Source organism: Diceros bicornis, chromosome 3 (assembly GCF_020826845.1).
Source record: "Diceros bicornis minor isolate mBicDic1 chromosome 3, mDicBic1.mat.cur, whole genome shotgun sequence".
Lineage (NCBI taxonomy): Eukaryota > Metazoa > Chordata > Mammalia > Perissodactyla > Rhinocerotidae > Diceros > Diceros bicornis.
The window spans coordinates 89,091,191-89,114,985 of record NC_080742.1 but is presented as its reverse complement, the minus strand read 5'-3'; the positions used below and the strand labels follow the sequence as shown (position 1 = coordinate 89,114,985).

At 40.0% G+C, this 23,795-nt stretch overlaps 1 protein-coding gene, 1 non-coding gene and 1 pseudogene across 2 annotated transcripts; 1 reads left to right on the top strand and 2 right to left on the bottom strand.

Moving 5' to 3' along the window:
* Positions 1–4,687: 4,687 nt before the first annotated feature.
* On the bottom strand, positions 4,688–5,632 carry LOC131422333 (olfactory receptor 9A4). The gene has a single exon (XM_058569477.1). It carries the CDS (start codon positions 5,630–5,632, stop codon positions 4,688–4,690), a length of 945 nt encoding a protein of 314 aa, XP_058425460.1.
* An 8,691-nt stretch (positions 5,633–14,323) lies between these two features.
* Positions 14,324–15,276, bottom strand: LOC131422323 (olfactory receptor 9A1-like; annotated as a pseudogene).
* Positions 15,277–22,477: 7,201 nt separating this feature from the next.
* On the top strand, positions 22,478–22,584 carry LOC131400644 (U6 spliceosomal RNA). The gene has a single exon (XR_009217391.1). It is a non-coding gene; the product is annotated as a U6 spliceosomal RNA (small nuclear RNA).
* The last annotated feature ends 1,211 nt before the right edge of the window (positions 22,585–23,795 follow it).

The following is a 23,795-nucleotide window of genomic DNA, read 5'->3' as shown; positions in this document are numbered from 1 at the left end:
TATGGACTTATTGGGCAGCAATGGTATGATTTTTTAAAAAAACAATGGAAATTTAGTAAACCATTGGATTAGAGTTTTGACTTTGCTTCCAATATGCTACATGAATCTGTACAGATTTCTTACCCTTCTTGTACCTTAATCTCTGTATGTATAAAATGGAGCAGCAATACCCTCCTCACAAAATTCTTGTGTATGTTAAATAAGATCCCCATTATGTATTTCAATAGCAATAAACAATAGGGGAAGCGTTAGGATCCAATTTTTTCCAGAGACTCAATAACACTTGTTATTATCTAACTTTTTGATTCTAGCTATCCTACTGGGTATAAAGTGGTATTTCACGGTGGTTTTGATTTGCATTTCCCTGACAACTAATGTCAGGCATATCTTCCCTGGAGAAATGTCTATCAGATTCTTTACCATTTTTTTTTTTTTTTTTGGTGAGGAAGATTTTCTCTGAGCTAACATCTGTGCCAATCTTCCTTTACTTTGTATGTGGGACGCCTCCACAGCATGGCTGATAGGTGGTGTATGTTCATGCCCAGGATCTGGCCCCGTGAACCCAGGCCGCTGGAGTGGAGTGTGCAGAACTTTAACCACTCAGCCACAGGGCCAGCCCCTCTTTATCCATTTTTAAATTGGGTTGTTTGTCTTTTTGGCATTGGGTTCTTTATATGTTCTGGATTCAAGTCTCTTATCAGCTGTATGATTTGCAAATATTTTCTCCCATTCTGTGGGATCCTTTACATTCTTTTTTTTTGGTGAGGAAGATTAGCCATGAGCTAGCATCCTTTGCCAATCCTCCTCTTTTTGCTGAGGAAGCTTGGCCCTGGGCTAACATCTGTGCCCATCCTCCTCTACTTTATGTGTGGGATGCCCGCCACAGCATGGCTTGATAAGCAGTGCATAGGTCCACGCCCGGGATCCGAACCTGTGAACCCCAGGCCGCTGAAACAGAGCACATGAACTGAACCACTGCACCACCGAGTTGGCCCCCCTTTACACTCTCGAGAGTGTCTTTTGACACACAAAAGATTTTAATTTTGCTGAAGTCCAATTTATCTGCTTTTCCTTTTGTTGCCTGTGCTTTTAGTGTCATATCCATTAAATCATTGCCAAATCCAATGTTATGAAGCTTTTCCCCCATATTTTTTTCTAAGAGTTTTACCATTTTAGCTCTTATGTCCAAGTCTTTGATTCATTTTGAGTTAATTTTTGCGTATGGTGTAAGAATCCAAATTCATTCTTTTGCATGTGCATATCCAGTTTCTCCAGGTGCTGAGTTTTTTAAACACTTAGGGTTGAAAACAATGTTCTATCCAATTTTTTCCCTTCTTTAAACTAATTATGAGTATGTATCTAGACTGTGAAAGGAATAGACAATAACAATAAAAACATTACAACACATAATATTACCTTTATTCAGACATGTATAATCTTATACTTCTGGATTGAAATTAGGCATTGTGGCAGATTACATTATTCACAATAATATAATCACAAATTCACAGTCCCTCCTGAAGGAGGAGAATCCTTTCCTATCCTGACGACAGCAGCTTGGCCCTGTCGCTTGCTTTGGCCCATGAAATCTGACCATAATTTCCCACACTCTTTCCCCACTACGTCATGACCAAACTCGTCATGTTAGAGGCTGCCCCATTAGCCTGGACTATAGCGAAGACAACAAGGAACAGAGGGGCAACTGACCCATAGTAGACAAACAATGGGAACAAATATAAATGTTTGTTGTTGGGAGCTACAAAGATTTTTGAGGTTGTTTGTTACCATAATATAACATAGACTCACCTGACTGATATGAGAACCAATAATGAGTAGTTCAGCTAAAGAAACGCAATTAGCATTTCACGGTTTGGCAGTGTAGGCTATTTAGCATACTGGTTAAAAGGATGAACACTGGAGCCAGATTGCCTAGGTTTGGATCTTGGGCCCCTACATATTAACAGTGTGACCTTGGGCAAGTCACTTCCTATCTCTGTGCCACAGTTCCTTGGGTAATAACAGTAGTTAATGCCATAGAGTTGCGTTATGGTTTAAATGAGTGCTTCTTTTCTTAGTAGTAAGAAGTAAGGGCCAGACTTAAGCAGCATTTCTTAGCTTGGGTTCCCCAGAAAGCCAGGGACTTATGAACTATTACTTCATTGGGGAATCCAGTCCACGAGAGCAGGCATGATTGACAAGGATACGAGACAGAGAAGGCTGTAAAACCAATAAAAAGATGCATTATCCAGCTCACTGCCACTAAGTGCAACTAATTGCTTGATCTTTGGGACTACTCACCTTAGAAGATGTATAAACTCTGTCTCATGACTGTCCCTCAGAAGAGAAAAGGGAAAAAATTATCTGCTGGCTTCTACTTTCATTGGTCAAATTTCATCCCATAGGGAGTAACTCTCCAGAACTAGCTTGTCCAAACACGGACTTGGATGCCAAGTGGATCCCTCTTTAGTAAAATCCCGACTTGCATAATACGATATGCCGGTTGTTAATGTCATTATTATTGTTTGCATTATACATATAAACCAAGTATTAGGCTCAATTTTGGGAAGTAGAGAAAACTATTCAGCATAGCAGGAAGCTATTGCCTTGAGAGTTCGGGATAAGAGAGTTGGCAGTGGGTCTCTCCAGTGTTTAGCTACAGTGGTACACTGCTTTGGAGTATGGAGTTCTGCATGGATAGTTCTCTTTGGCTGTTAGTACCTAGTACACAGAAAAGATGAGTACTGCGTGACAGAACAAGATTCCTTAGAATGGGGCAGCCTCTTCTCTTCTGAGTGGTATTTCTTCCCTCTCAGACATACTAACCTCGGCCTCAAGTTAAGGAAAGTGTATAGTCACATCTACACAGGGCTCCATCTCCTGGTCTTCTTTTAAGCTCCAAGTTCCTGTTAAGGTCTAGGGATATCTCCCAGAAAACTTTGATTTAACAGGAGGCTCCACTTACCAAATATCTTCCAGTTACAGAAATATATGTATGTAAATAAGCAAGTATTCCTGTATAAGAGAAAACTTAAATACATAAAAACATAAATAAATAAAAGAGTGAGTGGTTGAATCACTACGCCTCTTAAGACACATAAAAGAAATGCAGTTATTTTATTTTTATAGGCAATACATACACATGGTTACAAAAATAATAAAAAGAACATTAAAAGGCAGACAGTGAAAAGTCTTGCTCCCTTCCCCATTCTAACTGCCCTTTCACGCAACCACAATCCTGCAGGTAACCACCTATTATTTCTTATGATGTCGTCCACAGCAAATACAAGCAAATATGAATATATACTCATTTCTACTCCTTTCTTACACAAAAGGCTGAATACTAAATTCAACGTGCTTTGCTTTTCTCACTTAATATAGCTTGGGGAGAATTTCTAATCTTTGAAGAAAGAGCTTCCTTAATCTTTTTACAGCTGCATAATGTTTCATTGTACAGAGGAAACATTATTTAACTAGTCATCTATTGATATCCCATTCAGTTATTAATACTTTACTATTATGAAAATGCTATAGTGGATAAAACTGTGTTCATGACCGCAGACATGGAAGGACTGCTTGGGACCAGGGTGGGACGTATTAGCAGAAGGGAGAGGCTGGCAGTCCTGAAAACGAGGCACGAGGACACCTCTGTGGAAAGCTGGGTAACAGCGCGGTGAACTTGGGGTTTGTGAGGGGAAAGGAAAAAGGAAACTCAGAAATGAATTGGAGAACTGAAGCCACAGAAAGAGAGCTACAAAGAAGAATCAGGAAAGAAAGTGGGCAGGAGAGGATGAACAAATGAAGGAGAGCAGGAAGAAGCAGAGGGTGGGTATCATGGACCTTGAAAGGATTGAAGACTGTGAGAAATGCAGGGAGAGGGACCAGAGGCTGCCTCTTCCTGCCCCTCTCTGCACTCCTCCTCAGCCCAGGCACCCTGTTCTCCCTTGTCACTTCAGCTCCCAGCACAGCAGCTCCACTGCCCCCTCCTTTGTGGCAGGCAGCACGATCTGAGCAAGATAATACCTCTTTACTTGCCCTTCCTCCCACACCCTGAGAAAGTCCACAAGTTAGACTACCACCCCTGGGACTGTAAAGATGTCCACAATTGTGGACCGACTTCATTCTCTAGTTGTCTCTGTCTAGAACTCTCTGCTGAGTTCATTCTTCTCTCTGCCAGGCAAGAAAACATGCAGAGAAATACTAAGGCAACAGGACTCTGGGACTGGAAGCCAAGAGAATATCTTCAAGCCAGGGAAGGAATACGGGTCTTTACACAGCCGGAGGACATAAACCACAGGACAATTTACGGGAAGATGGTTTAAGAACCTAGAATCAAGTAGTCATTCACTTCTGCAGTTGGAGAATATGTTTCCTAGCATTTCCTGTTCAGAAATCTAAATATTATGCATATTGTTTTTACACTTAATTTTCTAAATTTTATTGTGAAATGTATCATAACTTCAGAAAAGTATATGTTTATATATATATATATATAGGTTTAAAATAATATAGTGAGTTTTTGAGTAACAACCAACCATGTTAAAAACCATGGCCATAACTTCAAAGACTTTTGTTGCACACAGATTATTTGGTGATGATTATGATGCAGTTCAAAGATGAATAAGTACTTTTCAGATTATTCTAGAATCTATAATAAGTGTTTTCCCATGTAATATGCCTTAGAGAAAGATTACTTCCTGAATAGTTGACAGCATCGTTTCCCTCCATCCCGAAGGGCCTCTATGACTTTGTCGTTTCGGAGGGTGAAGATGAAAGGGTTGAGGAAAGGAGTAACTACTGAAAGCAACAGGGAAACTACCCTGTTGTACTCAGCTGCCTGTGTTTGCTTGGGTTTCATGTAGAGGAACAGGCAGCTGCCGTAGCCGATCACCATGCAAGTGAAGTGAGAGGCACACGTAGAGAAGGCTTTCCTCTGGCCAGAGGCTGAGGGGATCTTGAGGATGGTGGAGATGATGTAGGTGTAGGAGACAATTGTAGGGATCAAAGAACCAAGAAGAACAAAAGAAGCCATTAAGAAGAGAATAAACTCCATGAAACGAGTATTATTGCAGGAAAGTTTGAGCACTTGCCCTCGGTCACAGGAAAAACTATTCACCACATTTGATTTGCAGTAGGAAAGATGATATGCTGCATAAACTGGCCAAATTTGATAAAGGAACCCAAACAACCATGACACAATTACCACAGAGTTGCAGGTGTGCCTGTTCATAATGATGTTGTACCTCAGAGGGTTACAGACTGCCACATAACAGTCCACAGCCATGGCTCCCAATAATACAAACTCTGTGGTCTCCACAGCATGGTACAGGCAGAGCTGGGCAACACATGAAGCCAGAGATATTGTCTGCATCCCAGGGAGCAGCAACCCCCAAAGCATCACAGGGACGATAATAGATGTCACCAGGGTCTCCAAGGCAGAGAGGTGGCCAAGGAAGAAATACATGGGGGACTGCAGACGTTTATCAACACAGACAATCACGATGATGACCGTGTTCCCCATTAATGTCACTAAGTAGAAAAAGAAGAAGGTAGCAAAGAGGATATGGTGTAGTTCTTCAGACCCGGGGAAGCCAACGAGATAAAATTCCGTGGCACTAGAGTAATTCCCCAACATTTATTTCTGAGCTCTTGTTCCTTTTGAAATCTAGAGAGCAAAGGAGAGATAACATGTTTTTGATCTCAAAAAGGTTTAAGACATTTCCAATTTGAAGAAATACATCCTACTCCTAGGCTCCACAACAAAATACTACTATTTTCTGTACAAGGTTGGTGTTAAATGTTTCATGAAGGTTGTGTATAACATATGAAGATAAACGTATATGTCCAAGAAGATGAGCAACAGTTACCAACACCGCACCCTAGACGTGAAAACCCACCCACCCCAGGATGCACCCTTGTCTCTCAATTCACTGGACATCCTGCCTCCTACTCTGTTCTGACCTGCCACCCTGTCTACTTCTCTGACCACAGTGGGCTCGTTTACACCACCACTCCTTCCATCCTGAATGCCCTAAACTGACTTCTGTGCCTGTTATGTCCATGTCTTGTAAAATCCTGCTACATTTCAATAGTTATAATATAGTGTTCCTAGTCAACCCCACCCAGACATGGTCCATTCTTTTCTTTGTGTCCTATAAACATAGGCTCTATTTGCATTATATTCATTTTAAAGTTTTTGCCTCAGTTATATTTATTATTTTTCAGATGTTGTTAGGAATTGAAGTCTATCCAGGACATTGTCATAAGATAAGAACTATTTGAGACAAAGTATTGAGTCTTTTCATGACTGCTGGGGAACTGGCTCCCTGGAAGGAGTTATTCAATTCTTCCTCCTTGTTCTTATGATGAAAGTCGTCTTCCACCTCTCATTTCAGTGAATATGTCTCCTCCAAGTGGGAAGAGCCTCACCAGCTCCCAGTTGGTGACCTCTGGCTCTGATATTATGATTCCTCAGGTGACAAGAGGACAATGGGGAGATGAGGTCCAGGAGGAACACCCATGTGTACTGCATGGTCTCCACCCTGGGGCCAGAGCCAAGAAAACAGCTGTGATATGAAAGCAAAATCCTCTATATGACCCAGGCCTTAAATCTGTAGTTCTAGCAGGGAGACAAGACCTCCAAATGGGCAGTCTGTCCCTATAGCCAATCTGCCATGGTCTCAGTCCTATAGAGCAACTTGGAAAATTCCAAAGACCATATCTGCTTATCTATGATCTTCGATTTTCTCCAGAGCCCTAGGGTAAGGAAAAATGTTGGAAGACACTAAAATAGATGACACTGAGTTCCTTAGGATGTCTGGGCTCCTTCTCTCGCCATATGCAGGTCTTTGCTCAAATGTTTCCTCTTCATGAGCCCTCTCCCACTCATCTTTTCTAAAACAGTGCATGCACAATTTCACTCTCTAACCTCATCATGGCTATATTTTTCCTTCTATTGGCTCTCATCAACATCTCAAATCATATTATACTTTATTTATTTATTAATTTATCATCAAAAGCCCACATTAGAATTAAGTACCTTGAAGGCAAGATCTTTATTTTTTTTTGTACCACCACCTGTGACAAGAACAGAATCTGACAAAGTATGTACTCCATAAATATTTTTAAATGAATATATCAATTAATATAATAAAGGACAAATCTATGAATAAAAAAAGAGCTGTTATGTCCATGTCCTGTAAAGTCCCTCCACTCCCTCTTCTCTAAAGCCCGGTCACCCTGCAGTCTCTCTTCCTGGAGATCCCCTACAAAATGGAAAACAGATACAAGGAAGAAATGAAAAGATGTGAGAGAGCAGAGTTTTAGGTAATAGCAGAGTGTGCCTATCGCCAGCACTGGACATCTTCAATCTGCTCTCTGCCATGGAAGGATGATTGCAAGTAGGCTCATCTACTCTGCAGTTTCCTTAGTCCACTCTTCAGGCTCTGGGGTCCTCGTTCTAGAAGGCAGCCAAGCCCCATCCCTCCCATGATGACATTCTTCTACTCTCTCCTTCTCCAAGGGAATCCCTGGAAGATACTCACCTCCAGAGAAGGGGACAGCACTGGAAAGTTCTATTGCTCTTCAGGCATCAACCAAGGCTAGCTTCTGCTTAGATAGTACAAAGCCATGCCTGGGAGATGGGGGCAGCTCCTGCTGTCTCCATTCGTAGTAAAGAACACCGTCCACACACAGGAACTTAGGGAAAAGTGCAGAAATAACAGTGCTGAGGGAAAGCCAGCTGTCTCCTTCTCTCTCATTCTCTCTGCTTCCTTCTTTCTCTCCCTTATCTGTCCCCAAGGATAGTTATACACCGAGGAGCAATTTGCACGGGTTCAGAGACACACTAGGGATGTAATGAAGGAAAAGCTAAAGAAACTTTCACTCTTCCCTCCTGAGGCTAATCAAGTTCTAGAACATGGGAAAGTTTTGTGCAATGTGTGAACTTGAAAGCTCCTAGTCAGGAGTTTCTCAGCACCCAGGCTGCGTCCCTCCCAGGCCCTTTCTTATCACAACAATCCAAGTGGTGAATAGTCAGCCTCCTGATCTGCTCTGTGCTTCTCGCTGACTCCATTTAGCCCTATAGACTCTAAGCTACCCCCAGGCTGATGACCACACTAACGGCTCCAAGACACATATCAAAACCTAGAGGCCACCACATAGACTTCTGTCAAAATCTTCTCTTCATCTCCAGGGTTTCATGAAGCCCATCTCTCCCAGGTGATCTCTACACTCCCTCTACCACATACCCTCTGGCCATAGTTATGGGAACCTGGGAAGAGAGAAATAGAGAGGATCTGCCATCTACTCCAACCTCACAGTCTGTTAATGCCACAGTCCATTCCAATCTCTCCAACATGCATGCTTTCCAACTGCGACTGTCAGTCATACATTTCCCTTCCAGATCTTCAAATGCTACCAGGGCACCTTCCTGAGCTGCTTGAATTGAGGAATAATGGTTGAAGAAGCAATATTCAGGATTGACAAAAAGAAAATACTACATAAAAGTGAGGATGGCTGAGATGTTGAGTAAAATAACAAAATAATATTTAAAATATTTATTTTTATATTTTGAAGAACAACTGACATTCTTCATAAAATTAGCATAGGTCATGATTTGAAATTCAAATGGAAGGATATAAGGTAAAATGTAAATGTCCCTCTCCCCATCTGCTTAATTCTCCTGATCTATCTCCCAGAGCTAAATATTATATAAATTGCTAGTGTATTCATACAAAAGTTTTCTCTGTATATGCTTGAATATCTCCATATAGTCTTTTTAATTAAATGATATTTTAGTCAATATACTTTCCTGCTACCTTCTTCTTAATATACATACAAAATATATATTTTATACATATGTGTACGTGTGCTAGTGTGTACTAAAACTTTCCATATTAGTAATTATATATCAATCACATTTAAGTGATTTCTTAATAAACATTTACTTTATAGTTTGTGCAAGTATATCTTTTTAATTGTATTAAATTATTAGCTGTTATCAAATCACCCTAGAAAAAGTTGCATCAATTTATAATCTCTTGAAATGAGATTATGTTGGGCCTATCCCCAGAGCCTCTGGGCAGGATGTTTCTGTTTCAGTGTCAACCCTGTGATGTTAGCAACAGTTGATAGCATGATGTATAGACCTATTATTTCATTCGGGGTTGCTAAAGGGTGATATTCTAACCACGCTAGGGAGCTGGAGCACGAGCACGTGTGTTAGAACCTGAAAGATGGTGAACTATGCCGGGCAGAGTGAAGCCAGAGAAAATTCTGGTGGAGGTCTGTAGTGGTCCTGATGTGCAAATCGGTCATCTGATCTGGGTATAGGTTGAAAGACTAATTGAACCATCTAGTAGCTGGTTTCCTCCAAAGTTTGCCTCAGGATAGCTGGCACTCTTGCATGTGAACCCATGCAGTTTTATCTGGTAAAACGAGTGATTAGAGGTCTTGGGGCTAAAATGATCTCAATCTATTCTCAAACTTTAAATGGGTAGGAGGCCCACTGGCCTGGAGCTGGGCGTGGAATGCAAGTACCTAGTGGCCACTTTTGGTTAGTAGAACTGGCACTGCAGGATGAACCAAACATGGGGTTAAGGCCTTGATAGCTTGATAACAATAGTTTTATACTAGACCTCAAGACTCGTCCCATATAAATATAAAGTGGAGGAAGATGGACACGGATGTTAGCCCAGGACCAGTCTTCCTCAGCAAAAAAAAAAAAAGAGGAGGGTTGGCAGATGTTAGCACAGGGCTGATCTTCCTCACAAAAATAAATAAATAAAAAGGCTCGGTAGTGTCAGTACTTCAACTTGCTTCTTCTTCAGGATTCTGTTGACTATTCTGGGTCTTTCACCTTTCCGTATTTAGCAAACAGTAGTATCAGTTTGTCAACATCACAAAATAAATTATGGGGATTTTGATTGTGATTGTATTGAATCTATAGATGAAGTTGAGAAGAATTAACATCTTAATAATATTAAGTTTTCCTAACCATGAACAGGGGATATTTCTCCATTTATTTAATCTTTTCTTATTTCTTTCATCAGAGTTTTGTAGTTTACCTGAAATATATCTTGTACTGATTTTGTTAGGTTGATACTTAAATTTTTTTTGGTGTTAATGTAAATAGTGTTGCATTTTTAATTTTAAATTCCAGGGGCTGGCCTCGTGGCTTAGTGGTTAAGTGCGTGAGCTCCGCTGCTGGTGACCCAGTTTCGGATCCCCGGCGCACACCGACACACTGCTTCTCCGGCCATGCTGAGGCTGCGTCCCACATACAGCAACTAGAAGGATGTGCAGCTATGACATACAGCTGTCTACTGGGGCTTTGGGGAAGAAAATAATAAAATAAAAAAATTTTAATTCCAATTTTTCACTGCTGGTATATAGGAAAGCAACTGACTTTTGTCTGTTAATATTATAGCCTGTGACCTTGCTATAATCACTTATCACTTCCAGGAGTTTCTCAATTCCTTGGCATTTTCTACGTATACAATCATGTCATCTGTGAACAAAAACAATTTTGTGTCTTCCTTCTCAATCTGTATATCTTTTGTTTCCTTTTCTTGTCTTATTGCATCAGCTAGGACTTCCAGTCCAATAGGAGTGGTGAGAAGGGCATCCTGCCTTGTTTCTGATCTTGGGGGAAAGCATCTACTTTATCATCACTAAATATGACATTAGCTGTAGGCTTTTTGCAGATGTTCCTTCTCCAAGCTCCTTACATATCAAACAAAACCAGAAGTCTCTCAAATCATTTGATTTAAATGTAAAACACAGATACGGAAACACTACACAAAGCACTAGGTACCTACTGTCAAAAGGCACTGACATCCTTTCTTTTGCTTTCCCAAGGATGGATCTAACGCTCAAGTTTGTGGTCTCTCCCTGAACTGCAGATTCAGGCCAACTTTCTGTACATGCTCACTAGCCTTCTGCCATAGCTCAGTCAAACTTCCATTGGGAACACACACAGGGAGCCAGTCACAGGGTGGGAGGTGTGTGGGTGAGGCACACTGAGAGCTGAGGGTGCCCATGGGGCAGTTGGGAGGATCTGCAGGCAAGGCACCCCCAGTGGCTGGTGTGCAGGCATTTTTATCTGGCCAAAGTGACAATGAAGCATGATGCTGGAATAAAAACATTCAAGTCTCAGAAAACTTAGCTCATATGAGTTCTCTCTTAGAGGAATGCTGGAAAGGCTGCACCATCAAAACTTGGAAGTAAACCAAGAAAGAAGGCCTACAGAGCACAAAGCACAAGGAAAAAATTTATCATTAGGTTTAGGATATCTGTAGGGGCATATGAGGAGAAAAAAATAGGATGAATACTCAAGCAAAATTATTAAATAAGGCAATTATTAACTAAAGGGGAAACAAATTGATAAATCAAGAAATATCACATAAGGATATTGTTTATAAATATACACCAGTAGAAATAGTTGGACATGGCTGCCTCTGAAGAGGAATACTGCAGATCAGAAGGGAAAAGGCAACAGTCTGATGGTTCCCTATACAAAATCATTTAGAATTGTTTGATATTTCTTTCTTTTTTGTTATGATAGAAAATGCATAATATAAAATTTACTATTTTTAACCATTTTTAAGTGTACAATTCAGTGGATTTAAGTGCATTCACATTGTTGCACAACCATCACCACCACCCATCTCTAGAATGTTTCATCATCCCCAGCTGAAACTCTGTCCCCATTAATTAATAACTCCCATTATCCCCTTCCCCAAGCCCCTGCTACTCACTATTCTACTTTCTGTCTCTATAAAATTGGCTATTCTAGGGATCTCCGATAAGTGAACTCACACAGCATTTGTCCTATTGTGTCTGGTTTATTTCACTTAACACAATGTTTTCAAGATTCATTCACATTGTAGAATGTGTCAGAATTTCATTGTTTTTTAAGTCTGAATAATATTTCATTGTATGGATATACCACTTTGTGTTTATACATTCATCTGTCAATAGACTTTTGGATTATTTCCACTTTTTGAATATTGTGAATAATGCCGTTATTGTTGCAAATAATGCTGCTATTTTCTTTTATTTTGGATTCTCAAGAGTTATTAATAGTAAATTATATAAATATTTGGGTGTAAATATAACTGTTCAAGTACTCCATGTGAATGGGAAAATCCTCCCAGGTTGAGGTGGCTCCTCTGATTCAGAGTTTATGCTAAGCAGCTCACAGTTGCTAACCACTGGTGGCGCACCTGAGTGGGACAGATGACACCAGGAATAGTGTTCAGAAACAATACTGGCTCTTTGGATTGGGGAAGAGTGCTGCAGGATGAGGACTCTAATATACTAGAATGACCTGATAAAGATACATATCTGACTTCTTAAGACCTGTAAAGCCTACTGGACAGTTTTGTACAATGGCATCATAGCAATAGAAAGATACAAGATGTGAAAGTAAAGCCACTGGTGCACGCTGATAGAAGACTCAGGAGCCAGCTTAACATCACACAGGTAAGACAACTATGCCTATAAATGAAATGAGTCATAGACAACAGGTATGAGAGAGAGAGGAAAGATGAAGGATTGACCTCCTACAGTCAAAGAACTCCTACTCAACCCCTTGGTCAGGCAGAAAATTTACAATCATACATAAACTGAGAGAGTCTGATACCTTGGGACTTTAGCAATTTAACTATAGATTCAACACAGTCCCAATCAATATCTCATCAAGCTTTTCTGTAGATATCTACAAACTGATTTTAGAATTTATATGGAAAGAGAATCATAGTACAATAGCCAAAACAGTAGTGAAAAAGAAGAGTCATTTTTATATCATTTATTTATACCACATATTAATCTATCCACCTGTACAGATATATTCATCTAAATATGAGTGCATACTGATATCTCCAGTGCTAATCTGGGACCATATGCCTTATTCTAGCCTTCTCTCCTTGCTTATCTGTAACTTACCTATCCACAGTGAGAGACCTGTATCTTACCGTTTGCCATCCTTTATTGATTTGTTCAACTGTAGTATACATGTACAGCAAGTTCAGAATTGTTATTTATACACTCAGTGACAAACAAATTTACTATCAAGAGTACTATGATTGTGCATGGTTCCTTTACTTAACTTAGCCTTACAGATGCCAGTCAAAACACTGTTTTTCAAAGTTATGTAGGTCAGCTCCCTTCTTCCCCATTCTCATCAGTGAGATCGTGTCATACATTAATAATGTTGGGAAGGCAGTTTTTGCGCTCAGTCTTTTGACCCCTGCTTGACCGCATAAGAATGGCAGAAATATTAACTGACATTAGTGGTGTGACAGGAACGGGGGCTGAGACGGGACAATATTGGAACTAAGACATGTGGATTGGAAGCTCAGGGGAGAGCTGGAAGACAGCTTGGTACACTTGGTCCTTGTGAGGAAAGGGAGAGGGAAAGCGAATATACAAATGTAGCTAAGAGAGAAGGGAGATGGAATGGACACGTTAGGATTGAACAATGGGAAAAATGCAGGGAGAAGTGACCAGGGGCTGCCTCTTTTGCTGCCTCCTCTGCACTCCTGCTGCAGCTCAGGGACACAGCAAGGTCAGCTCACCCTTGTAACTTCAGCTCCCAGAACACAGCCCCATTGCCCTCCCACATTTGGGGCTGGTGCGATGATGTGAGTGATGCCAGATAAGAAAAAGCCTCTTTCCATGACCCTCCCTCCACACCCTGAGAAAGTCCATAAATTAGAGACACATCTATATTAACACACATTGGGTACTAAGTGGTAAGGAGTCAGGGTTGTGGAGTGAGTTCATGCTCAAAACTGGCAGTCAAGAAAATCTACAGAGAGGTACTGTCACTATTGGACCTTGGGGCAGGAACCTCAAGAAAAGGTTGAAGTCTGAGGTTGGGCTTGAGATCATTTAGGAAGGAAATGTGGGGAGCTTTAGGCAAAGAGAAAATCCTGAAATCACAGGAAAATATAGAGGAAGATGACCCCAGTACCTAGAATCAAACATTTAGGTCAGCTGTCAGAGAATGAATTCCACTTTTCCTTGCTTTTCCCATTCAAACACCTGAGTGTTCTAAAAATCTCACATATTTTATATATTTACAGTTGTCAAATTATATTGTAAGACGTATTATAACTTCAGAAATGTGTATAAACATATGCATTGCACTTAAAAGTTAATAAAGTGAACTCCCGTGTAGGAACCATCCAGTTACAAAATGGAGCACTGTCAGATCATAAACTATTTGATGATGAAAATGATCATTTCAGATTTGAATGAGTGCTTTCAGATTACCCAGGTCCATGATGATGACTCTGTGACTGTCCTTGGACAGCAACTCCTAATCCCCGAGGAGTAGACAGCAGCGTTTCATGACATCTAGAAAGGCCTCTATGAATTTGTCATTCCGGAGGGTGAAGATAAAAGGATTCATAAAAGAGGTCATCCCTGAAACCATCAATGACGCCACCCTATTGTACTCAGTTGCCTGCATTTTCTTGGGTTTCACTTGGGTTTCATGCAGAGGAACAGGCAGCTGCCATAGCCAATCATGACAAAGGTGAAATGGGGCACACGTAGAGAAGGCTTTCCTCCGGCCAGAGGTTGAGGGGATCTTGAGGATGGTGGAGATGATGTAGGTGTAGGAGACAATTGTAGGGATCAAAGAACCAACAATAATGAAAAGAGCCATTAAAAAAAAGAACAAACTGTGAAATGGCTGTCATCACAGGATAGTTTGAGCAGTTGCCCTTGGTCACAGTAAAAATGGTCTAAAACAGTTGATTTGCAGAAAGTAGGCTGAAATGTGCCATAGACTGACCAGACTTGAAATAGGAACCCAAACATCCATGACACAATTACCACCCAGATGCAGGTGTGGCTGCTCATAATAATATTGTACCTCAGAAGATTACAGACAGCCACGTAAGGGTCCACAGCCATTGCTCCCAGTAATACCAACTCTGATGTACCCAATGAAAGGTACCAATAAAGTTGTGCAGCGCATGCAGTCAAAGATATTGCCTGCTTCCCAGGGAGCAGCAACCCCCAGAGCATCAAGGGGACAGCAACAGATGTGATCAGGATCTTCAGGACAGAGAGGTAACCAAGGAAGAAATGCATGGGGAACTGCAGACGTTTATCAACACAGACCATTATGATGATGACCGTGTTTCCAATAAATGTCACTGAGTAGAGGAAGAAGAAGGTGGCTAAAAAAGTAGTGTGTAGTTCTTTGGAGCCATGGAAGCCAAGGAGATAAAATTCAATGACACTACAGTAGTTCTTCAACATTTAGTCCTGTGCTCTTGCTCTTTGTGAAATCTAGAGAGCAAAGGAGAGAAAACATATTTCTAATTTCAAAGAACTAAAGATATTTCCAGGTTGAGGAAATATCCCCTCTGCTCTTAGGCTCCACATCAGGACCAATTGGGTTCATCTTCCTCTATTGTCTGTACAAAGCTGTTTTATGAAGAAAATATATAATATATGAAGATAAATGCATATGTCTAAGAAGATAAGAAATAGTAACCAATACCACATCCTAGACATGAAAACCCACCCACTCCAGGATGCACCCTTGTCTCTCAATTCACTGGACATCCTGCCTCCTACTCTGCTCTGATCTCCCATCCTGTCTACTTCCTTGACCACAATGGGCTCGTTTATACCACCATTCCTTCCATCCTGAATGCCTTAAATGGTTTTCTGTGCCTGTTATGTCTGTGTCCTCCAAAAACTACTGAACACAACTGTTACAAGAAAGTATTCCTAGCCAATCCCTCCCAGATACGGTTGCTTCTTTCCTTTATTTCCCCTGAATGTAGGCTTCATTTGCCTTATGTTCCCTCTAAAGTTTTCACATCAGTTCTCTTTATCATCGTTTCTGCCTGTTGGTAGGGCTGGCTGACAGGGAGGAGGGCTCTGTCCAGGACATTGTCATAAGATAAGAACTATTTGAGACAAAGTATTGAATCTTTCCCCGACTTCTGGGGAACTGGCTCCCTAGAGTGGATTACCTACTTCTTTCTGCTTATTCTTATGATGAAAGCCAACCTCAACCTCTCATTTCAGTGAATGTGTCTCCTTCAAGCAGGAAGAGCCTCACCAGCTCCCACTTGGTGACCTCTAGCTCTGATTTTGATTCCTTTTGTCACCAGATGACAGCATGGAGGCAGGGTCTGGAAGGAGTGAAGAAGAAGCTGGGACTTTCCTCCCCAACTCCCTTCTGTCCTGCATGATCTCCACTCTAGGATCAGGAGACAAGAAAACAGCCATGGTTTAGAGGCAACACCCTCTGCCTTCCCCAGGTCTCACTTCTCTAATTCCAGCAAGGGGACAAGACCTCCAAATGGGAAGTGTGTCTCTATTTCCAACTGGCCGTGGTATGAGCCCCTAGAGCAGCTTGGAAAAGTCTGCAGAGAATAACTACTTATCTGTGTTCTCCCAATTTCTCCAGAGTCCTACAAGTAAGGAAAAGTGTCAGAAAACAACAAAATGGATCACATTGATCTCCTTAGGATGTCTGGACACCTTCCTTAACCACATGCAGGTCATTGCTCAAATGTCTCCAATCCATGGGCCCTTCCCCAATCATCTTCTCTAAAACAACACATGAATTTCTTCACACTCTATCCTCTCGATAGGCTGTATTTTCTTCTTATTAGTTCTCATCTATGCTCTCTGCTGTGGAGGAAGGATTTGATGTAGAGCTCATCCATTATGCACCTCCCTTAGTCCACTCTTCACACTCTAGGTGTTCTTGTTCTAGACAGCAGCAAAGCCCAGAACTTCCCAGCCTGATCCTCTCCTACTCTCTCCTTCACAGAGGGGAACCCAGGGCAGACACTTGCCTCCAGAGAAGGGGACTGGACTGGAAAGTTCTTTGGCTCTCCAGGGATCAGCCCAGGCTACCTCCTGCCTGACTAGTGCTGGGCAGAGCAAGCTGCTGCTGTCTTCACCCTCAGTGAAAGAGGAAACTCTTCACACCAGCAATTAGGAAAAATTCCTGTAATAAGAGTGCTGTGGGAGTCCAATTGTCTCCTTCTATCTCTCTCCCTCCTTCTTCCCTTCTCCTCTCTGTCCTCAAGGAGAGTTATTCACTGAGGAACTAAATTTGTCAAGTTCAGAGAAACTCCAGGGATGCAGTCAAGGGAAAGCCAGAGAAACTTTCACCTTTCCCTCCTGAGGCTAATCAGATTTTAGAACATGGAAAAGTTTTGTGTTATGGGCAAGCTTGAAATCACCTAACCACGAGTTTCTCAATGCCCAGGCCACCTTCCTCCCAGACTCCAAGTGCTGGTTATCATCAAACAGTCCTGGCAGTAAATTGCCAGCCCTCTGCCCTCTTCTGTGCCTCTACCTGATTCCATTTAGCCCTGCAGAGCCTAAGTGACTCACAAGCAAAAGACACTACAAATGGCTCCAAGACACACATCAAAACCCCAATGGCCACCAAATAGCCTCTGTCAAAAGGTTTTTCTTCATCTCAAAGCCCTAAGAATCTCATCTTCTCCAGATGATCTCTGCACTCTGTCTACCAGACAACCTCTGACCACAGTTACAGGAACTCCCGTAAAAGGAAAATAGAGAGGATCTGCCACACAAACCAACCTCGGGATCTGCTAATGCCACAGCCCATCCCAGCCTCTCCAACGTGATCCATTCCAACTGTGGTGTTGACTATATTTTCCCTTCTACGTCTTCAATGATACCAGGGCACCTTCCTGAGCTGCTTGAAGTGAGAGGTAAAGGCTGAAGAACCAACACACAGAACTGACAAAAAATAGTGTAATAGTGAGGATGGCTGGGGAGCTGAATAAAATACCAAAAAACACTTAAAATATTTATATTTACAATTTAAAATACAACTTCCATTTATCATAAAATTAGTAGAACTCAGGGTAAAAAAATAAAATTTTGTAGAGGGATAAAAAACAAAATGCAAATGTCCCTCTTACCAATGCCAGATTTTCCTGATCCATCTCCTAGAGTTAAACACTGTTATTACTTTCTACTGTGTCCACACAGAAATTTTCTATGCATATACATGCATGTCTCCATATGGTCTTTACTTGTTATTTTAAGAAACATATTGTCCTGCTACTTTCTTTGCGTTATATGTATATGTGTGTGTGCATTACACCTTTCCATATTAGCACTCATATATCTCTTACACTTCAAGTGATTGCTAAATAAGTATTTACCATATGAAAAAATATCATTTATTTAATGAGTACCCTGCTGATGAACATTGGGTTTTTTCTAGGCTTTTAGCAGTGTAAATGATGCTGCAATAAATATCTTCACACATAAGACTGTACATTTGTACTGTTATATCTTCCTAAATTACTATATTAAATTTATTAGCTGTCCAAATCCTTCTCCAAAATGTTGTATTAATTCATAATCTCTTGAAATGACATTACATTGGGCCCATCCCCACAGCCTTCTGCAGGAAGTTACAGGAAATTTTCATTTCAGTGTTAACCCTGTGCAGATCCCAGAAATGACACCAACATATCAGGAGTCAGTAATTATATTGTGAAGTAAGGACACATCCCAGAGATCATCGTCCCCATGGGAACTGTGCTGACAGCTGCCCAGGACGCCTCTGTCCTAGCATCTGCCTGTGAGCCTCTGAGCAGCTGTGTTGGGTCATGAGTCGACTGTTGGAGAAATGTGAAGGAAGGCTGCTAGCAAATGAGGAAATCCGAGGAGGGTGGACTCTTTCTCTCAGAATCCTTATTGCAAAATCAGCTTCCCTAATTCAAGCATGGTTCAGTTACTCTAGATATCTGCCCAGTGTTGCTTAAGGCCACAGGAGTCCAGTAGACAATTGAGAAGTAGGAAGGAGTGTAAACCAGAAAGCCCATTGGGAAAAAATTTTTCAGTTTCTTGAAAGCTAAGTATACACTTACCCTATGATCCAGCTTTTCTGCTCCCAGGTTTTTACCTAAGAAAAATGAAAACACATGCCCTCACAGAGACTTCTATTAGAATGTTCATAGCAGTATAATTCATTACAGCAACTGACACAAAACAAATATCCACCAATAAGAGAACAATACAGTCGATCCTCATTAATCACACATTCTGTATTTGCCCATTCATCTACTCCCTAAAATTTATTTGTAACTCCAAAATTAATATTTGCAGTGCTTTCAAGATCATTCATGGACATGCGTGTGCATGCTTAGAGCAGTGAAACTTTTGAGTCGCCCGATGCACATGTTCCCAATGAGGGTGAAGAAGGCAACAGCCTGCCTCATCTCAGCTCCCATACTGTAAACAAGCATTGTTTCAGCGGGCTAATTAGTGCCTTGTTTTTCACATTTTGTGCTTTTCGTTGATGATTTTGCACTTTAAGATGGACCCCAAGCATAGTGCTGAAATGCTCTGTAGTGTTGCTAACCGCAAGAAAGCTGTGATGTGTCTATGAAGAAAATAAGCTTAAATAAGTGATAGATAAGCTTCATTATCTAAAATAAGTGTTAGATAAGCTTCATTCAGGCATGTGTTATCGTGCTGTTGGCTGTGAGTTCAGTGTTAATGAATCAACAATTCATATTAAGTAAGGTGTCTTTGAACACAAGCACACATAAAATAAGGTTATGTGTTGATCAGTTGATGAAAATGCTGTGACAGAGGCTTACAGGAACCTATGCCAGTGTTTCTCCTACAAGCAATGATTCAGGATTCTCTAATTCAGTGTTCCCAGCAACTTTATAGAACTCAACTACCACGGAGAATGAGAATCCACTGTGTATCTATATGAGGAAATACTACTCAGCCATGAAAAGTAACAAACTACTGAGATACACAATACGGATGAATCTCATGTACATTACACTGAATGAAAGAAGCCAGACACCAAAGAATGCATACTTTGTGACTCCATTAGAAAATGCCCTGGAATAGGCAAAATAATCGTAATCTATGTTTAAAGAAACCCCAAAAGTGATTGCCTTGGTGCTCAGGGGAAATCGACTGGAAAAAGTTAAGTGGAATATATTATCCCCTTTTTATATTGCTGACTTCTTTTCGCTACCTTTTTATTCATGATTTTTACTTCTATGTTTGTGAGAGATATTGGCCTACAGTTTTTGTTTCTTATAAGGTCTTTGTCAGGTTTTGGTATCCAGTAATTTTGGTTATCATAAAATGAACTGGGAAATACGTCCTCTTTTTCTACTTTATGGAAAAACTTAGTATTATTTCCTCCTAAAGTGTATGGAAGTTTTCATCAGTGAGAACATCTAGGCCAGGAGTTTTCTTTGTGGGAAAGCTTTTAATTATAGGTTGTGGTAGCTGCATAATGGCCCGCCCCTAAAAAACAATCCACACTCTACTTCCCGGAACCTGTGAATGTTACCTTAGATGGCAGAAAGGACTTTGAAGTCATGATTAAGCTAAGGCTCTTGAGATGGGGAGATTATCCTGGAATATCTGAGAAGGCCCTCTACACCTGGTAATGTTTCTTGCCTTAAGTCTACTGTTTCTAATATTATACAAACCTCTAGGTTTCTTACACTAATTGTTTGCTTGTTATAACTTCTTCTATCATTTTAATTTCAACGTCTTTATATTTCAAGTACATCACACGCAAACATCACAGAGCTGGTCTCACAATCTCCAACTTGTATCTACTCTGACAATCTCTGCCTTTTGATTGTGGCAGTTAGTCCATTTACACAGAATATGATTATGGATAGTTTTTATTTAAGTGTACTGTCTCCTATCTTTTCATTTCATCCTATCTATATTTCCATTCTTCTAGTCTCCCTTTCCTGCCTTTTTCTGGACTAATAAATATTTTTAATTTTCCATTATGATTCCTTTATTAGCATTTTTAGGTATATCTTTTGGATTAGTTTAGTGTTTGTTATTGGGATAAAATATGCACTCAAATTATCATAGTCTACTAAAAGTTGATATTACAACACTTTACATAAAATGTAAGAGTCTTGGAGAAGCACAGTTACATTTATGCCCCTATCTATTATGATTTTCTTATCACATATATTAAATCTACATATGCCATAATCCCCACAATACAGGATCATAATTTTGCTTTAAAGATTTACATGTCTTTTAAAGGAATTATGAGAGGAAAACATATATTTTACTACTGGTGTAAGAGATTTACATATATATATTCCTAAATTCTACCTGATTGATTGTGTTAGGGCTTCTTATTCTTGCCTTTTGTCCATTTGCCCTGAGACGTATGTCACAGAAGCATCTAGCAATGACTTTCCCAAATGTGAGAGTGATGTGACTGAGTCAAAGACTCATAAATTAGAAGGCTCTAGAGAGGTCACCTACTGTGGAAATCTGCCCTGTAACATTATTCACTGGTGGGCATTGAAACACAGCTTGACAATTTCTAGGGATGGTGAACACACAGCTTTGGAAGGGAGCTCTTATTATTCAACTGATCAACTCTACGCCAAGTCTTAAGCTAACTTAATGTAACTTCACCCATTGCCCAATTTCTGTCATTTTGAGTTGCATGGACTGGCTTTTAAATGTCTTCCCACTTAAATCTTCAATACTCTATACAAAATATTACCAATCCCGATAACTATGCCATGGAATCTTGACATTCCAACATCTAGACTGCCCACCTTTGGATGCAACGTGTCTGGGGTTTCTTTTTCATATTCATGGTGCCCCGCACTTAGAGAATTTTTCAAACTGCAGAGACAAATCTGTCAATTGTAGGAAATTTTCTAATGTTTTCTTTTGTAATTTGCTCTTTTATGTATCCATTGCTCTATCTTTATGGAATTCTTATATTCAGATAAGGGGCTTCTCAATTAATCCTTTAAATTTCCTAACTTTTTCTCTGATTTTCCAACTTTTTTGGCTATTTTTGATGTTTCTGGTGGGTATTTCTTTGATTTTTTTCTTCAACTCATTTATGGATTTCTTTTTGCTACTTCTAATATTATATTCGAGGAGCCCCCTTTATTTCATTTTCTCATCGTTTTTTTACATAGCATCCTGTTCTTCATTAGAACGTAACAATCCCTAATTTCTAAAGGATATATATTATACATTGTTTTTTTTATTTTAAGACAACCTACAGAATAGGATAAAATATTTGCAAATAATATATCTGATAAGGGTTTACTATCAAGAATATAGGAAGAATTCGTACACTCAGCAACAAAAAGACAAGCAAACCAATCAAAAAATGGGCAAAGGTTTGAACAGACATTTCACCAAAGAAGATATACAAATGGCCAATAAGCACATGAAAAGATACTCAATATCACCAGTCATTAGGGAAATGCAAATCAAAACCACAGTGAGAAATCACTTCATACCTACTAGGATGGCTACAATTAAAAACAAACAGAAAACAGCAATTGTTGGCAAGGATGTGGAGAAATTAGAAATTAGAACCTTCATACATTGTTGGTGGGAATATAAAATGGTCCAGCTGCTGTGGAAAACACTTTGGCAGTTCCTTAAAAAGTTAAACTTGGTGCCCGCTTTGGCAGCACATATACTAAAATTGGAATGAGACAGAGAAGATTAGCACGGCCCCTGTGCAAGGATGACACGCAAATTCATGAAGCGTTCCATATTTTTGTGTGGTGATGGGTTGTAATTAGTATTTGGGTGGTGAACATGATGTAATCTATGCAGAAATAGAAGTATAATGATGTACACCTGAAATTTATACAATGTTATAAACCAATGTTCCTGCAATAAACAAAAAATTTTTTTAAAAAAGTTAAACATGGTATTACCACATGACCCAGAAATTCTACTTGTAGGCATATACTCAAAAGAACTGAAAACAGGCACTCAAACAGACATTTGTATGCCATTGTTCACTGTAGCATTATTCATAATAACCAAAAGGTGGAAAAAATCTAAGTGTCCATCAACAGATGAGTGGATAAACAAAATGTGGTGTATACATACAATGGAATATTATTGAGCCATAAAAAGGAATGATGTTCTGATAAGGCTATAACATGGATGAATTTAAAAACATTATGCTAAGTGAAATAAGTCAAACAAAAAGGACAAATATTGTATGATTCCATTTATATGAAATACATAGAATAGGCAAATTCATAGAGACAGAAAATAGATTAGAGGTCACCAGGGGCTGGGGGAGTTATTGCTTAATGTGTAGAGTTTCTGTTTGCTGTGATGAAACAGTTTTGGAAATAGTGGTAATGATGACACAACACTGTGAATGTAATTAAGTGTACTGAATTTTACACTTAAAATTATTAAAATGGTAAATTTTGTTATATACATTTACCACAGCAAGAAAAAAACAAAGACTTGAGATGAGGACTATTAAAAAACAAACAAATAAAACACCCAGAGATGACCAAATGGGCTTCTTTCAAATATTTTCTCTTCATCTCAAAGCCTTCATGAGGCTCATATTCCCCATATGGTCTCTGCACTCCCTCTACCAGATATCCTCTGGCCATAGTTATCGGAACCCTCATAAGAGAAATAGAGAGGATCTGCCATCCGTCCAACCACATGGTCTGCTAATGCTACAGCCCATTCCAGCCTGTCCAACATTCATGCATTCCAACTGGCTGTTCAGCCATACATTTCCCTGATAGGTCTTCAAATACTATTGGGTCACCTCCCTGAGCTGGTTGGAGTGAGCGGTAAAGGGTGAAGGATCAAAATGCAGGGACCGAAAGATATAAAAGTGGCTTATCTTTGCTTTTGGAGATATAATTATTAATAAATTATAAAATTAACAAAAGTTCATGTTAAAAATGCAAGCTGTATAAAAGGAAATAAAGATAAAAATTAAACAT